We start from the raw sequence: 17,754 nt of genomic DNA, 5'->3' as shown, positions 1-17,754 counted from the left end.
GCTATAATGTGGGTGGAGCATCAATTGATACTGAAAAATCTCAGATGGTCTGGGCAGAAGGGAATTCCCACAACCACATACCCTCCAACATGACCCATTCCATTAGGTACAAAATGCTCTGTTCCTGGACTTCCTTACCAGTGGCAATTACAGAGGTGGGGCTCCTGCACAGTCCAAAATTCAAAGAGGGGGGTCACATCAACTGTCACATCAACTGTCAGTGAGTCCAGGGCAGTGATGTTTGGGGTGGCAGTAGGTGTGGCTCCCCTCTTTGAATATTGGACTGTGCTGCAGCCTCACATCTGCAACTGCCACTGGCGGGGAAGTCCAGGAACAGAGCATTTTGTACCTAATGGAATGGGTCATGTTGGAGGGTATGCAACCATCGTGATGATTGGCTACCATCCTGGTGTGTACATGGCCTTACTCTGCCCAGCCTGACTCTTGGTGTAACATATATTTCCAGAAAGCACATAATGAATCTGTGAGATTGCCTTCTCTGTGTATATACCAGAATCTCTATAAGCTCTGAGGATACACAGAGATGCTGGCAGATGTGTACACCTTATTGTGCCACTCCAGGCTGCCAATCTGTGCAAGGCCTCAAGCATTAACTCACCTCTTCATGGGCAACGGGAAAAAAAATCTGCTTTCCCATGTTCAAGATACAGTTATGCATTACTGTCATGACATAATCATGTATTACTTTAGGAGATAATTGCGCACTACTGTTTTCCCATGTTTTAATTGATGAATTCGATTTGTCAGGGAACAGCAGACTGAGTCCTATGTATTGTCCCAAGCATAGAGAGCAGCGATAGCTTAGTCTGCACATTTCACTGTCAAAGTCGCTGATCATCAAATCAGTCAGTGAGCTGCAAACTATTTCATATATCTGGCTGACACAGGAAGCTGCTGTAAACACCCAGCCCTCAGCGTCCTTAATGAGGACAGCCACATCCTAAATTAATTCCCTGGACAGCAAATGTCTCCACAATTGGCCTATTAAGAAATACTTTTTAATTTCTGTATGATTTGTAAACAAGCCTTCAGTGCCACCTCTGACCCTGTGTGAGTCATCTGTATGAAACGACTTCTTTACTGTTACTTGTCAGCAATGATTTATTATTTAAAGGGGCGCTAAAAGTGAAATAGGAGTCACCATAGCAGTCTCATAATGGCGTGCAGAAACTGAATGAGCGAACAGGCTGATTGATATGTTGAAAGATGACTCTTTCTGTGAGATGGGTGTTTTGAGGGGAAACTGAACAGTGACAATGCAGTCATACAGACCCGATCCGTATAATGACGGAGTGTCTGGTGAGCAAGGCCTGATTACAGGTTCCAGGTGCCCCAGACTAATACACATGTAGCTCCCCTTGTAATGTTCATAAACACACGTTTATGGGCACTCAGGGACTCGGTAGTCATACTGCACATGTGCTTGTAACAAAGGTTATACAACTGGCATGTAGGATCTAATGCTTGTGGCATGTGAAGGAGACTTTGGCTTTTAACAGCCCAGCTGGCACTGTAGCACACTTGGACATAAAGTAATGGTTCCATCAGTAAGTTACATTGGCACAGCTATCTGGCAGTCACCTTAAGAAGTTTGCCCCTCACAGTACATCAGGACAGGTGATAGCCAACAAGCATGGAATAAATGAGGCCATCATTTTATTCCTTGGTTATCACATGCAAGGTGCTCCCCCCAGTCCTGGCTCCCTAGGCTGCAGCCTAGTCAGCTTATTGATTTATCAGGCCCTGCTGGTGGGAGTGTCATTGGAGGCACACTACACGTAAGGGTGCTTGTGTAGTGTGGCGATGCAGATAGGGTGCCTGTTTCTGACATATTGTTTGCACCAAGTATAGGGTGGGTGTAAGTGACAATATTAAAGGTGATGGCTGTGGACAGAAAAGCATGAAGACAGACGCATAACTAGCATTGACATAAGATAGCGAGCAGGCTACATACATGTCCGCTTTAGAATCAGGCCCAGTATTATCTAGGGATTGTTCATGTCTATCTTTTCTTAAGTGTCACACACTTTCTTAACTCTCACAATTAGACCTATTAGACCCACTTCAGTCAGGCTTTCGTTCTCAACACTCCACTGAGACAGCACTGATTAAAGTGGTGAATGATCTGGTAACTGCTAAGTCTAAAGGCCATTACTCACTACTTATTCTTCTCGATCTTTCTGCTGCGTTTGACACTGTGGATCACACTCTTCTCTTACAAACACTGCACTCCCTAGGTCTTAATGATACAGCCCTTTCCTGGTTCTCATCTTACCTATATGATCGCTCTTTCAGTGTTCTCTGATTCTACTTCCTCTTCACTACCTCTGTCAGGCTCAGTCTTAGGTCCTCTGCTTTTCTCAATCTATACTTCCTCTCTTGGCAAACTAATCAGCTCTTTCGGATTTCAGTAATCTATCTATCAACCTAAAGGCCCCCATACATTATGCGATTTGGGCCCGATTTCACCCGATTCGGATGAATCGGGCTGTGAAATCGTCCCAAATCGCATGTTTTGACACCCTATCCGACATCCTGATATCTCCATAACTGTTGACAACTTGACAATCTACCCTACCCCACAAGCTCGTTGCCTAGGGGTCATCCTCTACTCTGAACTGTCCTTTCTTCCCACATTCAATCTGTCTCCAAATCATGTTACATGCATCTAAAAAACATATCCAAAATACGACCGTATCTCACACAAGACACTACTAAGGGGCAGATTTATTAAGCTTGGAGAAGAGATAAACTGGAGATAAAGCGGAGAAAAGGTAAAAGGAGATAAAGCACCAGCCAATCAACTCCCAACTGTCTTTTTCAAACACAGCTGATTGGCTGGTGCTTTATCTCCTTTTACCTTTTCTCCGCTTTATCTCCAGTTTATCTCTTCTCCAAGCTTAATAAATCTGCCCCTTTATCTCTTATCCATGCACTGATTATATCCCGCATTGATTATTGCAATAGTCTCCTAACTGGTCTTCCCAAGAACAGAACTCTCGCCACTGCAATCCATTTTAAATGCTGCTGCTAGGCTGATCTTCCTTGCAAGATGCTCATTGTCTGCTGATCCGCTCTGCCAGTCCCTCCATTGGTTGCCTGTATCTTACCGTATTCAATATAAAAAATTTTTACTCGCATATAAAGCTATTAACCATACTGCACCAGCATATATTTCTCTACTTATCACAAAAAATCTCCCATCTCGACCACTCCGCTCTGCACAAGCTCTGCGTCTCTCTTCTGCACGGATCACTAGCTCCCATTCACTATTACAGGACTTTCATCGGGCTGCTCCCATCCTATGGAATGCCTTCCACCAGGGCCTTTTCTAGAGGCGGACAAGCCGTACAGCAGCCTGGGGCGCCGCACGGCTTGTCCACCTCTATTAACAGCTAGGGTGCCCGGCAGCTCCCCCCAACGCTGCTGCCGCCGCCGCCGCCTCAATTCCTCCCCCTCTCCCCGGCCGCCTCGACAACATCAGGCGCTCACTGACTGAGTGATTTCCCAGGGGAGGGGAGGGGAGGGGAGCGGAGCGCATCTTTCGTCTCTCCTTCCCCTCGCTCACTGGGGCCTGGCTGTCAGCCAATCAGAGAGCGCTCGCGGGCCGGCAGCCAATCAGGAGCCAGCCCGCGAGGCATGAATGGCTGGCGGCTCAGGGACAAGGGGAAGGAGAGACGCGCAATGCGCTCCCCTCCCATGGAAAGAAGAGGCAGCATCAGCAGCACCTCAACCGACACCAACACCAGGCAGCAGCTGGGGACTGGAGGGGGAGACCCAGGGCCACAGTAAGTTGTGGCACTTTGGGGGCATATCTGTGGCACTGTGGGTTCATATGTATGGCACTGTAGGGGCATATCTGTGGCACTGAAGGGGCATATGTATGGCACTGTAGGGGCATATCTGTGGCACTGTGGGGGCATATCTGGCACTGTAGGGGCATATGTGTGGCACTGTGAAGACATATCTGTGGCACTGTGGGGGCATATTTGGCATTGTGGGGGTATATCTGTAGCACTGTGGGGGCATATCTGTGGTACTATGGGGGCATATCTGGCACTGTAGGGGCATATGTGTGGCACTGTGAAGGCATATCTGTGGCACTGTGGGGGCGTATTTGGCATTGTGGGGGCATATATGTGTCACTGTGGGGGCATATATGTGTCACTGTGGGGGCATATATGTGGCACTGTAAGGGGGATATGGCAGTGGCAGGGGACTGGAGGGGGAGACCCAGGGCCAGAGACAGTGAGTTGTGCTGCTTGTGGCACTGTGGGGGCATATGTGTGGCACTGTGGGGGCATATATGTATGGCACTGTGGGGGCATATCTGGCACTGTGGGGGCATATTAGTAAATGGCATCAGTTGTACGGCAGCGGCGCCTGGGGCATAATGTGTAATAGGCATTACGGTGTGGGGAGTATTGTGTAATTGCCATCACAGTGTGGTGTGTAATGGGCATCACAGTGTGGGATCTAATGGGCATTATGGTGTGCGACATAATGTGTAATTGTCATCAGGGTGTGCGGCGTAATATGTAATTGTCATCACAGTGTGCGCCGTAATGTGTAATTGTCATCACAGTGTGCGCCGTAATGTGTAATTGGCATCACTGATAAATAGTGTATAATGATTTAAGTAGCCTGTCATTGTTTGGCCTTGATCTGTGAGGCGTACTAGGTAACTGTGTGGGCCTTTTAATTTTTTTATGTCACTGTGTGGCCTTCAGCCCGCCAACTTAAGTGCGGGAGGACAATGACAATTCCTGCGGTAACCAATGTCGGTACATGCAGGTTGCAAAAGTGAGATGTAGTGTAATTGTTTTCCTGCTAGACCACGCCCTTATATTAAGCCACACCTCTTTAAAAATAAACCACTCCCCCTATTTCGCCGCGCACGCCTTAGGAGCGCGCAATTTCTTCCGTATAGTTTTTTTATTTGGGGGGGGGGGCGCGCATTTTTATTTCTTTGCCCTGGGAGCTAAATTGTCTAGAAACGGCCCTGCCTTCCACGCACAATAAGACTCTCCACTAGCATCCAAACTTTCAAGTGATCCCTGAAAACTCACCTCTTCAGGCAAGCCTATCATATTTAAGTTCCATACGCATAACCCTCTGAGGCACTTATGTATTATATAGCTTCCCTTCTGGACCTACAAGCTATGCTATTATTGGTGCCTGTCCTTGTGTTTCCCTCCTATGTCCCTATAGATTGTAAGCTTGCAGCAGGGCCCTCCTACCTCCAAGTCTGTCTGATGTTACCCAGTTTATTTTATCACTGTCTACTATTGTAAAGTGCAATGGAATCTGCTGCGCTATATAAGAAACTGTAAATAAGTGTGATACACATCTTATAATCTCTGTGCTATAACCTACTGAATTATATATATATATATATATATATATATACTGTACAGCGCTGCAAAATACGGTTGCATCTTATAAATAAAATGTAATAATAATAATAATAATAATAATAATAATAATAATACTATAATGAATTCATGCTTGCTTTTATTCTAGGCCCCAGTCTCCTATTCATCACCTATGCAGAGGCTATAGCGAATATGCCAGCTTCCACATTCTTTGCCATTGTTTTCTTTCTAATGCTGATCACACTGGGACTTGACAGTACGGTGAGTTTTCTTCACAATACTGAAATGTACAGTAATATGATTGGCATTGTTTCTGAACAGAACAAAAATCATATTTCAACAGTGATGCAAAAAAAAAACATGCCACTGGTTAGTCTTAGGTTAGTAGAAAAATATCTAATGGTGCACTTTGTAAACACTTTGTAAACATTTAATCTTCACATTCATCCCATTTATTGAAATTATAATTTTCTGTTACTGCAAAATTTATCCTAATTTGTGACTTAGGGCGGGATGTACTACAGTAAGTGGAAAATGCAGTAAAACCCCTGTTTTACCACATTTTGCTATGTATTAAATCCCCGCCGCCACGTTACCGCATTGTAGGGTATCGCCACCTTTGGGTGGCGATACCCTATAGGAGCCTCTAGGCTTCTATCGCCGCCCGAGGCAAACCCGATGCCTCCACCGACCCCCCCCCTCACCCCCTCCCCCCGGCTTACCTTAGTCCAGGTCCTTAGTCCAGACCCGGAAGGTAAGCCCTCTCCCCCCCCCCTAGTAACGCAGCCGGACGTCCTTCCGGCTGCAGTGGGGAGGAGGAGCCTGCTTAGCTGTCCCTGGCATGAGGTGAGAGGCAGGCGGCAGGGAGATGACGGAGACCCCCCGCACACCACAGTACAGGTATCGCGGGGGGTCTCCATCACCGCACCGCAATGCTAGCCGCATATGTTAGTACAAATGCACTGGCATCATGGCGGGCAGGCGGCGATGTATTTTAATACATCCTGCCCTTATTGAGGATAATGAGGGGACATTGAGACTATTTTATTAATTGTGGCACATGTGATTTTGGAGTATATATATACATCAATATTTCAGTATATAACGGTTGTCATTGACATTTCTTAGTAGTACAGTATGCATTTTTTCTTAAGGGTGCTACTGAAGTTAAATTTGCTCAGTGGCGTAGCTACATATGCGGCTTGGGGGAGCGGCGCCAGTAGGGTCTGTGGTGGGCACCGCTGGCTGAACTGACAGCGCTCACTGCTGCCTGGGTCGCCTGTCAGTTCAGCCAGCGCTGCCCACCACAGACCCTACTGGCGCCACTCCCCCAAGCCACTGCGGGGTCTGCCACATATGTAGCTACGCCATTGAGCAAGTGCGCCGGAATTTTGTTTGGCACGGGGGAGAAAAAATTCTAGCTACGCCACTGAACTTGCTGACAAAGCTGTGTTAATATACAACATCTTTAAACATTTGAACAGCATATCCATAATAATCTGAATTATTTTAAATGGTATCTTCATAATGGAAAATATTATTAAAGTTTTATACTCACCTAACAACGAAGATTAACTTAAAATCGCCTATTAAAATGATCAGAATAATACAAATATGATATTTTTAATTATAAATATCTTCTTTGCATTATACTAATATTTTTTTTAGTCAAAACTCTACAGTGTACAGGAGCATGACAGGTGAGGCTCTGTCTCCCCTGCCTATCCTCACTGCACTTCACTGCCTAGTGGGCATGGCAAAGTGATTAGTGAATGTGCTTACCCCATTTTGTTGGCCTACTCATTTGAAGCATCGGCCTCTACTGCATGCGCCAGTGTTAATACCTTCAAGCTGCCTCAGAATCTAGACAGAGTGGGAACACTTTTGAGGTATGTTACTTTGTAATTCACTTGATCCTAGTAAATATTTAGGTGCTTCATATTGTACCTTTTGAAGGGAGAGTTGTTGCCCATATCAACCAATTACAGTCCAGCTGTCATTTTATAGAATGTGCCAGATGCATGATAGCTAAAATCTCATTGGTTGCCTGGGCAACACCTCAACCTGTTTCCCTTTAGATCAGGGCTGGGCAATTGCGGCCCTCCAGATGTTGAGGAACTACACATCCCAGGATGGTTTGCATTAGTTTTGCTATGTGGCCATGCTGAAACTGATGCAAGGCATGATGGGATGTGTAGTTCCTCAACATCTGGAGGGCCGCAATTGCCCAGCCCTGCTTTAGATGATAAATCACTCCATTGGTGTGTACTACAAAAGATAACACATAAAATACAATTGTTTTCGGTGTGTAGTTTGCAGGTCTGGAAGGGGTCATAACTGCAGTACTGGACGAGTTCCCTCACGTCTGGGGCAAGCGGCGGGAACTTTTCGTCTTCCTTCTAATTGTTCTCTGCTTTCTCGGATCACTTTCTACCCTGACATTCGTAAGTAAGAACAACTGAATGCATTTATCCACAGAGATATTTTTGGTTTTGTTATGTTTTTTGCATTTATTTCTAAACATGGTCAGCCTTCTGTGAGGATAAGAACAATGGGGCTGTTATAATAACTGCTGGAGAGAAACTGCACATACTGTAATAGACTTTGTGGTTCTTTTATAAACACCATAAAAAAAAATTCATAGAGAAAAACATTTGAAATTCAATTTAAGATGATTACATTGGCATAAGTCCACCAAGTTTCCCTCATGCCCTCACATGCCAAGTGCCTAAGGAGACAGTTATTTGGAACAAGATAATATTTTAACTTTTAATAAATGATACTTGCCAGCAGATATGGCTCAATGTGCCGGATGACGATCCGATGGGGGGATCCTGAAAGTCAGTATCCCCACTGCAGGTGCTCTGACAGGGGGCATCCCGGCTATTCTCCCTTGTGGGGGTCCACAACCCCCATAGAGGGAGAACAGAACCTGTGGCGAGCATAGCGGGCCCGCAAGGGTCTTTTTTGTGCTGTTGGAGCACCGGCAGTCGGATTCCGACGTCAGGATACTGGGATTCCCCCCTGTCAGAGTGCCATACCACACCCATATTATACTTGGCAGCACATATGGCTTTATTGGGGATCATTTAGCCTTGTATAATGTACACAGCCATGGTCAGCACACATTATAATTATTACATCAGAGGAAGCAGCTTTGTGGATACTTGAACATCCTAACCATGCCTATGTATTTTATTTATTAACAGTTTCTTATATAGCGCATACATATTCCGCAGCGCTGTACAGAGAATATTTGAACATTCACATCAGTCCCTGCCCCAGTGGAGCTTACATTCTATTTTCCCTACCACATGTACACACAGACATTCTAGGGTTAATTTTATTGGGAGACAATTAGTCTACTAGTATATTTTTGGATTGTGGGAGGAAACTGGAGTATCCTGGAGGAAACCCACGCAAGTATGGGGGGAATATACAAACTCTGCACAGTTAGGGCCATAGTGGGAATCGAACCCATGACCTCAATGCTATGAGGCAGTAATGCTAACCATTACACCATCCGTACTGCCCCAAATGATGTATGATACCCATATAGAGGAAGGGGGTATTTTTGAAAATTGGATCCTGTTCCTGTTCCCGATATGGTTCAGTATGGAGAGGCTTCTAATTTTTGGAGCCAATGCCTTGCCTGTTCAAATATGAAATGCCTCTGGTGCCTGCCCTGGTAGCTGTTTACTGAACTAGAGATCAACTCAGTAGCTGCTGTACAGGCATATACAGTAAGCTTAGGTTCAGTGAGCACACAGCAGAGGAGGATGCGTGAGGCACTAAGGGGAACCTGTAGGTTTGATCATCAGAAGGAGCTGCCCAATGTTTGCTGTAATGCAGTAATTTGCCTTTTCCAGCTGCACTGGGGAGGGAGTTGCCCACTGCATCCAATCCCCGCAATACATTGCATTGCGGGCTTGGTGCATATGCAGACCGCAGCCAATCCTCACAAAATGGCATTCGTGCATCTCGACCACCGAATTAAGAGTTTTAGGCTAATGAGTTTCTCAGACAAAAATTGGCGGCATAGAGCATTTTTGTTTTCATGTATTGTGTGAGTGGAAATGGCATTTTTCTACATAAATAAATAAATTGTCTAATATAAGCAGGTCAGGTTGTGACTTTTCTTAAAATTAGATTAATACTCAGTTACATATTTCTTGCTAAACCAAGGCACACAAGTGAAAGTACTGTTAAAGAGCAGGGCACTCTAGCTCTGTCTTCTATGCTGCATACAAACCCGGCACTAGGACCCAGAAGCCCTTGAAGATCTGACCTTCGACCTGATGACTTCAATACTGGGCTACTGAACATGTGCAAGCAGTGCCAAATTTACTGTGTAGAGTGTCACAGTGCTGTTTTAAATGCATGGTACATAGCTCCTGTAGGTTAGACCCTATACCCTGGGGGAATGAGTCTCCACATGCAGTACAACTTTGCTGTCTTTGAACGTCTTTTGTTTATACAAATCATTTCTTATTCCGCATCGCAATGTGACTAGACCACACCTGGAGGCTGCTCTGATTGATTGATATATGATCCTTGTATATTGGGCCCAATTTAGACCTGATTGCTGCTGTGCGAATTAGCAGCAGCCACCGAACAAGAAGACATCACCCTGCTATAGTGAAATCCTGCCTTACAAATGAATATGATCACTATGTGAATAGATGTGTATGGCTAGGTAAAGGCCCCCATACACTAGCCGATTTTGGTCAGATTTCAGCCAGATCAGTCGGATCTGGCCGAAATCAACCAAAATCGGCTAGTTTTGATGTCCCCTCAGATCTGATGCGCGGTCCCGTGCGCATCGGATCTGCGTCGGGTGGTCGGACCTGCTGCACATCCGACCACCCGACTTGGGACCTAGTGGGGCGGCGCGGCGGTAGAGGGAGCAGGGGGGGCTGGGGACGCTGCGGGGGACACAGGCGGCATAGAGCCGGGCAGGGGGAGCCGGCGGGAGCTGTCAGTACTGAATAAAAAAAAAAAGCCCATACAATGAATGGGCGGCCTGTGATTGGCTGAGCGCACTCTCGGCCAGTCAGCAATTGGCTGAGAGAGCGCTCAGCCAATCACAGGCTGCCCATTCATTGTATAGGCTTTTTTTTCTAGCACTTACAGCTCCCGGCTCTATGCCGCCTGTGTCCCCCGCAGCGTCCCCAGCCCCCCCTGCTCCCACCAGCAGCCCTGCTCTGTAGCCCCCCCCCCCCCCCCCCGCTCCCCGGGTTTTTTACATGTGATAAATCGAGACGATTTATCACATGTAAAAAATGGCACATCAAGTGCCAATCTAATCAAGCTCCCCCGGGGAGCAGCCGGGGAAGCTCAGGGGGAAGTCGGGGGCGACTTGTCCTAAGGACAAGTCGCCCTAGTGTATGGGGGCCTTAAGACTTCACAGCCGAGAGAATATGACAAAATCCAGCTCACCATCAAATGATTTTTCCACTGGTCACAGCTCATCGCAGGCTCAGATAAGCCCTGTACTTACTCAGTGGCTGGGAAGAATATAGGCTGATCGAAGGTTGGAGCTGATATCACACACCCTCCCCTAAAACATTTGGGCACGCCTATTGTGACATTTAATGAGATGCGAAAATGGGATTTGTGCAATTTCTTTTCGTCAAAAACAGGCGAAATCGTACTTTTTCCTGAAGTCGCATATTTAATAAGTTGTGAAAAAGGACAAAACCGCGTTTTTGCCACAAAATCGCACATCTGAAAGTGTGAATTTTAGTCGCGCTGGAACTCGCATCCAGATGTTTTCCCATTGAAAAGTATACAATTCGCATTTTTAATGAGATGCGAATTCAGGGAAATGTGTCTAAAATTCGCCACATATGTAGACCAGGTTCTGACAGAATGCTGCACAGATCATTGCGATCTGTGCATGTTCCTGTGTAAAATGTATCAAAGTGTTTTGTTTTTAAAGGTGTGAGGTCCCCCCTCCGGAGCATAACCAGCCTCGGGATCATTGAGAAAGGGGGGGAAGTAGGCACATTTCAAAAAAATGACATCACTAAATACATTTAACAGTATTGTATATTTTAACAAATAATGGCAGATTCTATTTACTCCAATGTAGATTGGGCAGTTTGTAGCCAAAGGTAAGGGAAGCATTTATTGCATCTGTGGCACATAATATGACGCTCAAGGAATAGGAAAGTGGCTAAAATGGAATAGGAGAACCCCAAGATATCATTTAAAAACTAAACACAATTTTCTATTGATTGTTGATGATTGTTGCTCTCTTTGTAATGGAAATGTGTAAATGAGTAATATCCAGACCCAGGACCCTAACTGTGAACTGAAATACTTCTGCTTGTTAAGATTGTATCCTAAGGCAGCGCTTACATACAAAACTGCAAATGTTTTAGGCAAGTGTGGAAAAAATGCTGCAAAGTAATTAGAATGCTTTCAAAAATAGTTTAATTTTACCAATTAACAAAATACAAAGTGAATGAACAGATGAGAAATCTCCATCAAACCAGTATTTGCAGTGACCATCCTTTGCCTTCAAACCAGCATCAATTCTTCTAGGTACACTTGCATAGAGTCAGGGATTTTGTAGGATTATGGTCAGATGTATGATTATACAAAACAGGTAATGATGATTATCATATTCATGTGTAGGTTGAAACACATTCAGGTGAGGAACTTCTAAACTTTGCTACAATGGTGAGGTTGTGGAAGACAGTTTCATGTCACAGGTCATACACTATAACAAGACTGAGAAGCACAATGAAGCGGGTAACATTGGGGACTGTAGACGCAGTGGTCTGACAAGGAAACCTATTACATCAGACGATGCTCGTTTCCTTTCAAAATCTAAAAATGTAATGCGGGAAATCAGCCCAGAAATGGCAGAAACAAGTTGGATCCAGGGACACCTATATATTGCACAGTACTGTACATGGAGTAGGTCTCTACTTCACATTGTGTGGTATCTGACTGAAATGAGGTATAGCTTGTTTAGCAATTTAGTAGGCAACTTATTGCCTTGGACTATATCACACAGCTGTCTTCACAATTTTATGTAATGTGGAGAGCTCAGCTGTTTTGAGTCGTATTACAGGGCAGCTAAAATTATTACTCTGCTTGGGCAAAAAATGATATGGCTGGCAGGCAAAGAATGACAATGCCATGTCAGGAACTGAACCAACCAGATCTTGTCTGCCATTGAGAAATTTACCGGCATACTCTGTTCTGCAGTTCTTGGGAGATTTCAGAGCATCTAAGTACTTAGGGCCGGATTCTCTAACATCTGCGGCCCCACGTTGCCGGCATTCACCGGTTACTGCAACAATAATAATATATGGTGACACTGCGCTGCTATGAGGAGGAATAAATTCTATTCACCACCATGGGATAAAAACATATACATTGAATTCATAAATAGCTCATTTGTATACATAGTAATCATAAGCAACAGTTTAATAATACTAAAAAAAACTTAAAAGAGGTACTTCAACTGGCTTTATCAAAGGTTGATAAAGCCAGTTGAACTGGCGAAACGCATCAGTTTACCAGCATTTGCCACTAACCAGCCTCTCTTGGATAACACTTTACTATTGGATCCATCTACAGTCATTTTCCAGCCCCGGGCCAGACCTGCACAATGGATTCAGGACTTCTAGAGCCCCAACCATGGATCAAAAAGCTCTTCCCTGTGCTGTAAATATTACTCCACTCCAGGATACTCCTTGCCTAATACAAGTTCTCAGCGAGTGATGATCTACATATAGCGAGTGTACGAGGTCAGTTTTGGGAAATAATCCATATGCAATTGGAGGTCATCATAGGAACGGGACTTAGACACTATCCACTAACATCTGCTTCCAGAGAGACTGGTATTCCAATACGCCAAATACAATGTGGAATGGGAGAAAAGAGCAAAATACACCCCTTAATGATGGGTAACGGTCCTCTTCTCCCAATATCAGACAAAGCCAATGGTATTGAATCAAACAATACCGTACGTCCCTCCTAGTGGGTAGCGTCTCCTCTTCTCCCAAATTTAGAATACAATAGCTGATGCTAACAGAGTTTCACCGTGAAGGATGCCGGTGGACCGGGAGACTTGTCCCCAAGGGGTTCACTCCAGGGAATACCCAAAAATGAGGGAACAGATAATAGTGCAACTCCACTTTTATTTTTCAAAAAACACACAAAATAAACGTTAAAAAAGGAGGACAAAAAGATAAAACAATGGCCAATTACCACAGTTGGTGGAGAACTGGATGAAAACAGCTCTCTATCTGCGCTTTTTAAATGAAGGTCAACCCGGAATCGGCCTCCACAAACAGGCAGGTAGGTATCAGGTCCAAAGTCCTCTCAAATGTCCCCTCCAAATGGTAGCTGGGAACTCCAAGCGCGCTTTCGACCGTCCCTACGGTCTTTTTCAAGGAGAGGGCACTCTCCTTGAAAAAAGACCGTAGGGACGGTCGAAAGCGCGCTTGGAGTTCCCAGCTACCATTTGGAGGGGACATTTGAGAGGACTTTGGACCTGATACCTACCTGCCTGTTTGTGGAGGCCGATTCCGGGTTGACCTTCATTTAAAAAGCGCAGATAGAGAGCTGTTTTCATCCAGTTCTCCACCAACTGTGGTAATTGGCCATTGTTTTATCTTTTTGTCCTCCTTTTTTAACGTTTATTTTGTGTGTTTTTTGAAAAATAAAAGTGGAGTTGCACTATTATCTGTTCCCTCATTTTTGGGTATTCCCTGGAGTGAACCCCTTGGGGACAAGTCTCCCGGTCCACCGGCATCCTTCACGGTGAAACTCTGTTAGCATCAGCTATTGTATTCCAAATTTGGGAGAAGAGGAGACGCTACCCACTAGGAGGGACGTACGGTATTGTTTGATTCAATACCATTGGCTTTGTCTGATATTGGGAGAAGAGGACCGTTACCCATCATTAAGGGGTGTATTTTGCTCTTTTCTCCCATTCCACATTGTATTTGGCGCCTGTGGAGGGAACACTCACATCCATTGTCTTGTTGTATTCTGTATTTAAGTGGAACGAGGGTACCACTGTTGAGTGTACCCATCAGTGGGCTGCCTGGCGCATTGACAGACCTACCCAATCTTTTCCTGTGGTATTCCAATACGGTATATTCCTTAAAACAAGAAAGTACCATACATATGCTGCTATCTACTTTTTTAAAGTACCTCTTTTAAGGTTTTATTTGGTATTATTAAAATGTTGCTTATGATTACTATGTATACAAATTAGCTATTTATGAATTGGTACTTATGTGTTAGTTGGGCGCCCACTAAGCTATTTGCTATTTGCTTAGTGGGCTATTCTGCGTAGGGAAATCGCATGTATGTAATTTATTCACTGCTCTCTCCCCTGGGGGGATCGCATGGCATTGCACCTCCCGCAAAATCGCATGCGATGCAATTTTATAGGGTGTACAATGCCATGACATACAATGATGTTTTAGGCACCCCCCCCACTATCCACGCCACCCCGAAGCGTGGCGAGCAGCGGCGGAACAATTCCTCCGACCTCTTCATACCCCCACTATCCACGTCGGCGTGAAGTTGATCTTATATAGTGTGGCAAGCGCAGCAAGCCCCGCGAGGGGATGCGGAATACATGTAATATAATCCGCATGCGCTCGCCACGCTTCGGGCTAGGTGGCTCGTTGCGCTCGCCACACTATATAAAATCAACTCCACGCTGACGTGGATAGTGGGGGTATGAAGAGGTCGGAGGACACGTTCCGCCTCTGCTCGCCATGCTTCGGGGTGGCGTGGATAATGGGGGGTGCCTAAAACATCATTCTATGTCATATAATGCTATTATTGTATACCTAATGTCATGGCATTGTACACCCTATAAAATCGCATTACATCGCATGCGATTTTTGCGGGAGGTGCGATGCAATGCGATCCTCTGGGGCTAAGAGAGCAGTGAATAAATTACATAGGAAAATCGCATTGCATCGCATGCCACTTAAAATGGCCCATGTGATGCGATTTTCCTAAGTAAGCGTACGTATGCTAATTGGGCGCCCAACTAACATCTAAGTACCTATGAATTAAATGTATGTTTTATCCCGTGGTGGTGAATAGAATTTATTCCTCCTCATAGCAGCGCAGTGTCACCATATATGTTTGTTCTTTTATTTCCAGCAGCTTCCTGTTCCCCATGCCTGCTTATTTTGATTTGTACTGTGCCTGTTATCTTACCTTACAGCACCTGCTGTTTTACCTTTGTACCGAGCCATCTTCTCCTCCTTGACTACTTCTCTGCTTCATTACCTGTCTATGAATTTTGGCTTTCTTACCAATGCTTCATATTTGTCTGCAGTGACCTTTGCTTGGTCCTGTTTCCTTCCGCTCTGATGGCTGGACCCATACTCTAAAGGCCCATACACACTGGGCGACTTTAAGCTGAAAGCCGCTCAAAACAGCCTGTTTGAGTGGCTTCCAGCTCAAAGCCGCCCAGTGTGTATGCCCCAGTGGTGAGCGCTGCTGCGCGTTCCCGCATCATGGCCGGGAAATTCGCTCATCTCAAGGTTATACCAGCAGATGAGTGTCTTTCAGGACGGCTTTGCATAGCGCTGAGTTATGCAACGCCGTCCTCCCCCTTCCGTTGGCGCTGGGCAGGGGGAAAGCCACTCCGTGTGTATGCATCATCGCTGTCCATACACGCTGGGCATAGTCGCCCAGTGTGTATGGACCTTAACACCAGATTTGTTACAAAGCAATGTACTTAATAAAAGTTACAGGAGAGTTTTACAAGTTAATAAAACTATCTGAAAGTATTTATTCTATAGAAAGTGCACATAGTTACACTAATGTAAGACTACATAAAGAATAGTTGTCTCTCTTTACATATTATAATGCAATCAATCAGTGTTTGTGGAGGACTCACTTCCTGTGGCTGGTGTGGCTGCCTTGCATTACAGATGGTCCAACGATCTGTACCTGCTGTCTACACATCATAGTAGCTGTCATTTTGTCAGCTGAACTAATATTCAGGAAAATGCAGCAACCAGCTTCTTAATTTAGCTCTGGAACATTAGTGCGTCCCACAGAATGGCGCTGTGCGCACGGATAGATATACTGTAACCCATCGTTCATGATTTTCTCAACTATGGTATGAAAGAGGCTGTATATTGGTTACAGACTTGAAGATAAAAACAAAATCTTTCCTATAGCAGCATTTTAAATACAGTAAATGTCAGGGCCAATAAGGCAGTGGTATGCTCTTTGTAAAGCCGTATTAACTTATTCTAGAAGATGATGTCGGAACACAATTGTACATCAATTTGTGGATCTTTTCAGGGCGGGGCCTACATGGTGAAGCTATTTGAGGAGTATGCCACCGGCCCAGCAGTACTCACTGTGGTATTCCTGGAAGCCATAGCGGTGTCCTGGTTCTACGGTAAGCAACAACAAATGTAATTTATCATTGCCTTCAACATGCTGTAGAATTGTTTTCTAGGGTTTGTAGCTACATACAACGTGCTCTCTATTGCAGTAACACACTGGGCAGTATTCAATGAGAATACTGACAACGTGCAGCGAATCCTGTTTAGGATTCGCTGCACATTCGCCACTGCTCGCTGCGTTCCAGAGCCTCGCCGGCTCCAGTATTCAACGAGTCAGGGGCTCACTGCCCCTGACTGGCAAATTTTAACTCCTGCGGCGATGCCGCAGGGAGTCCGAGGACGGCGGCAGGCAGGGAGATGGAAGTCTCCCTGCCTGCCCCAGAACGTTTGTGGGGGAGAGGTGGGCTCCCCGGGTGCCAGGCAGCACAGGCTGCCCCCCGGGGGCGCCAGCAGGGGACCGGGTATATTCACTTCACCCGATCATGCATATGTAATGATCGGGTGCAGTGAATATATGAATATCTAATGAGCGGCTCGGCTCCGGCCCCCTGCTGGCTGATCTGTGTAAAAAAAAAAAAAAAATTTTTTTTATTAAATATATATTCATGTGCTTACAGCACATGAATAAAAATAGCATGCCCCTCCTCAGAATAAAATTCCTGAATTTTTGACACCAAATGTAAAAAACAAAACACTTTATTTTAAAAGTTCACATTCCACTTCACCATAAAAAGATAGCGATTGCTACTCGGTGAATCATGGTGAAAAAAACCTCTAAATATATTCTCCATCTGGTCATTGAATAGGGTGATTCACCGTTTTAGTCAAAAATTCGCCTTACAGCACAAAATCGCCATAAAAACATGGTGAATCAGCCTCATTGAATACCGCCCAGTGTGTCTCTGTACATTCCCTGGTAAACCTTGTTAAAGGAATGGACAAGTTAAAGATGAGGTAATCCTTGTTACATTGACCACCAACAACAAATAGTAGTAGTAGTA

At 45.1% G+C, this 17,754-nt stretch overlaps 1 protein-coding gene across 2 annotated transcripts in view; it reads left to right on the top strand.

Annotated features, from left to right (window-relative positions):
- SLC6A4 (solute carrier family 6 member 4) overlaps positions 1-17,754 on the top strand; it is a 142,389-nt gene that overhangs the window by 108,956 nt on the left and 15,679 nt on the right. For both annotated transcript variants that reach the window (XM_083172306.1, XM_083172305.1), the window contains exons 9-11: positions 5,545-5,657; positions 7,709-7,840; positions 16,707-16,806. In XM_083172306.1, the coding sequence (XP_083028432.1) occupies positions 5,545-5,657; positions 7,709-7,840; positions 16,707-16,806 (345 nt within the window). The remainder of the gene's footprint in view (positions 1-5,544; positions 5,658-7,708; positions 7,841-16,706; positions 16,807-17,754) is intronic.

This window comes from Crinia signifera, chromosome 2 (genome assembly GCF_055691185.1).
Source record: "Crinia signifera chromosome 2, ASM5569118v1, whole genome shotgun sequence".
NCBI classification, from domain to species: Eukaryota; Metazoa; Chordata; class Amphibia; order Anura; family Myobatrachidae; genus Crinia; species Crinia signifera.
This window is presented reverse-complemented; position numbering and strand designations above follow the sequence as displayed.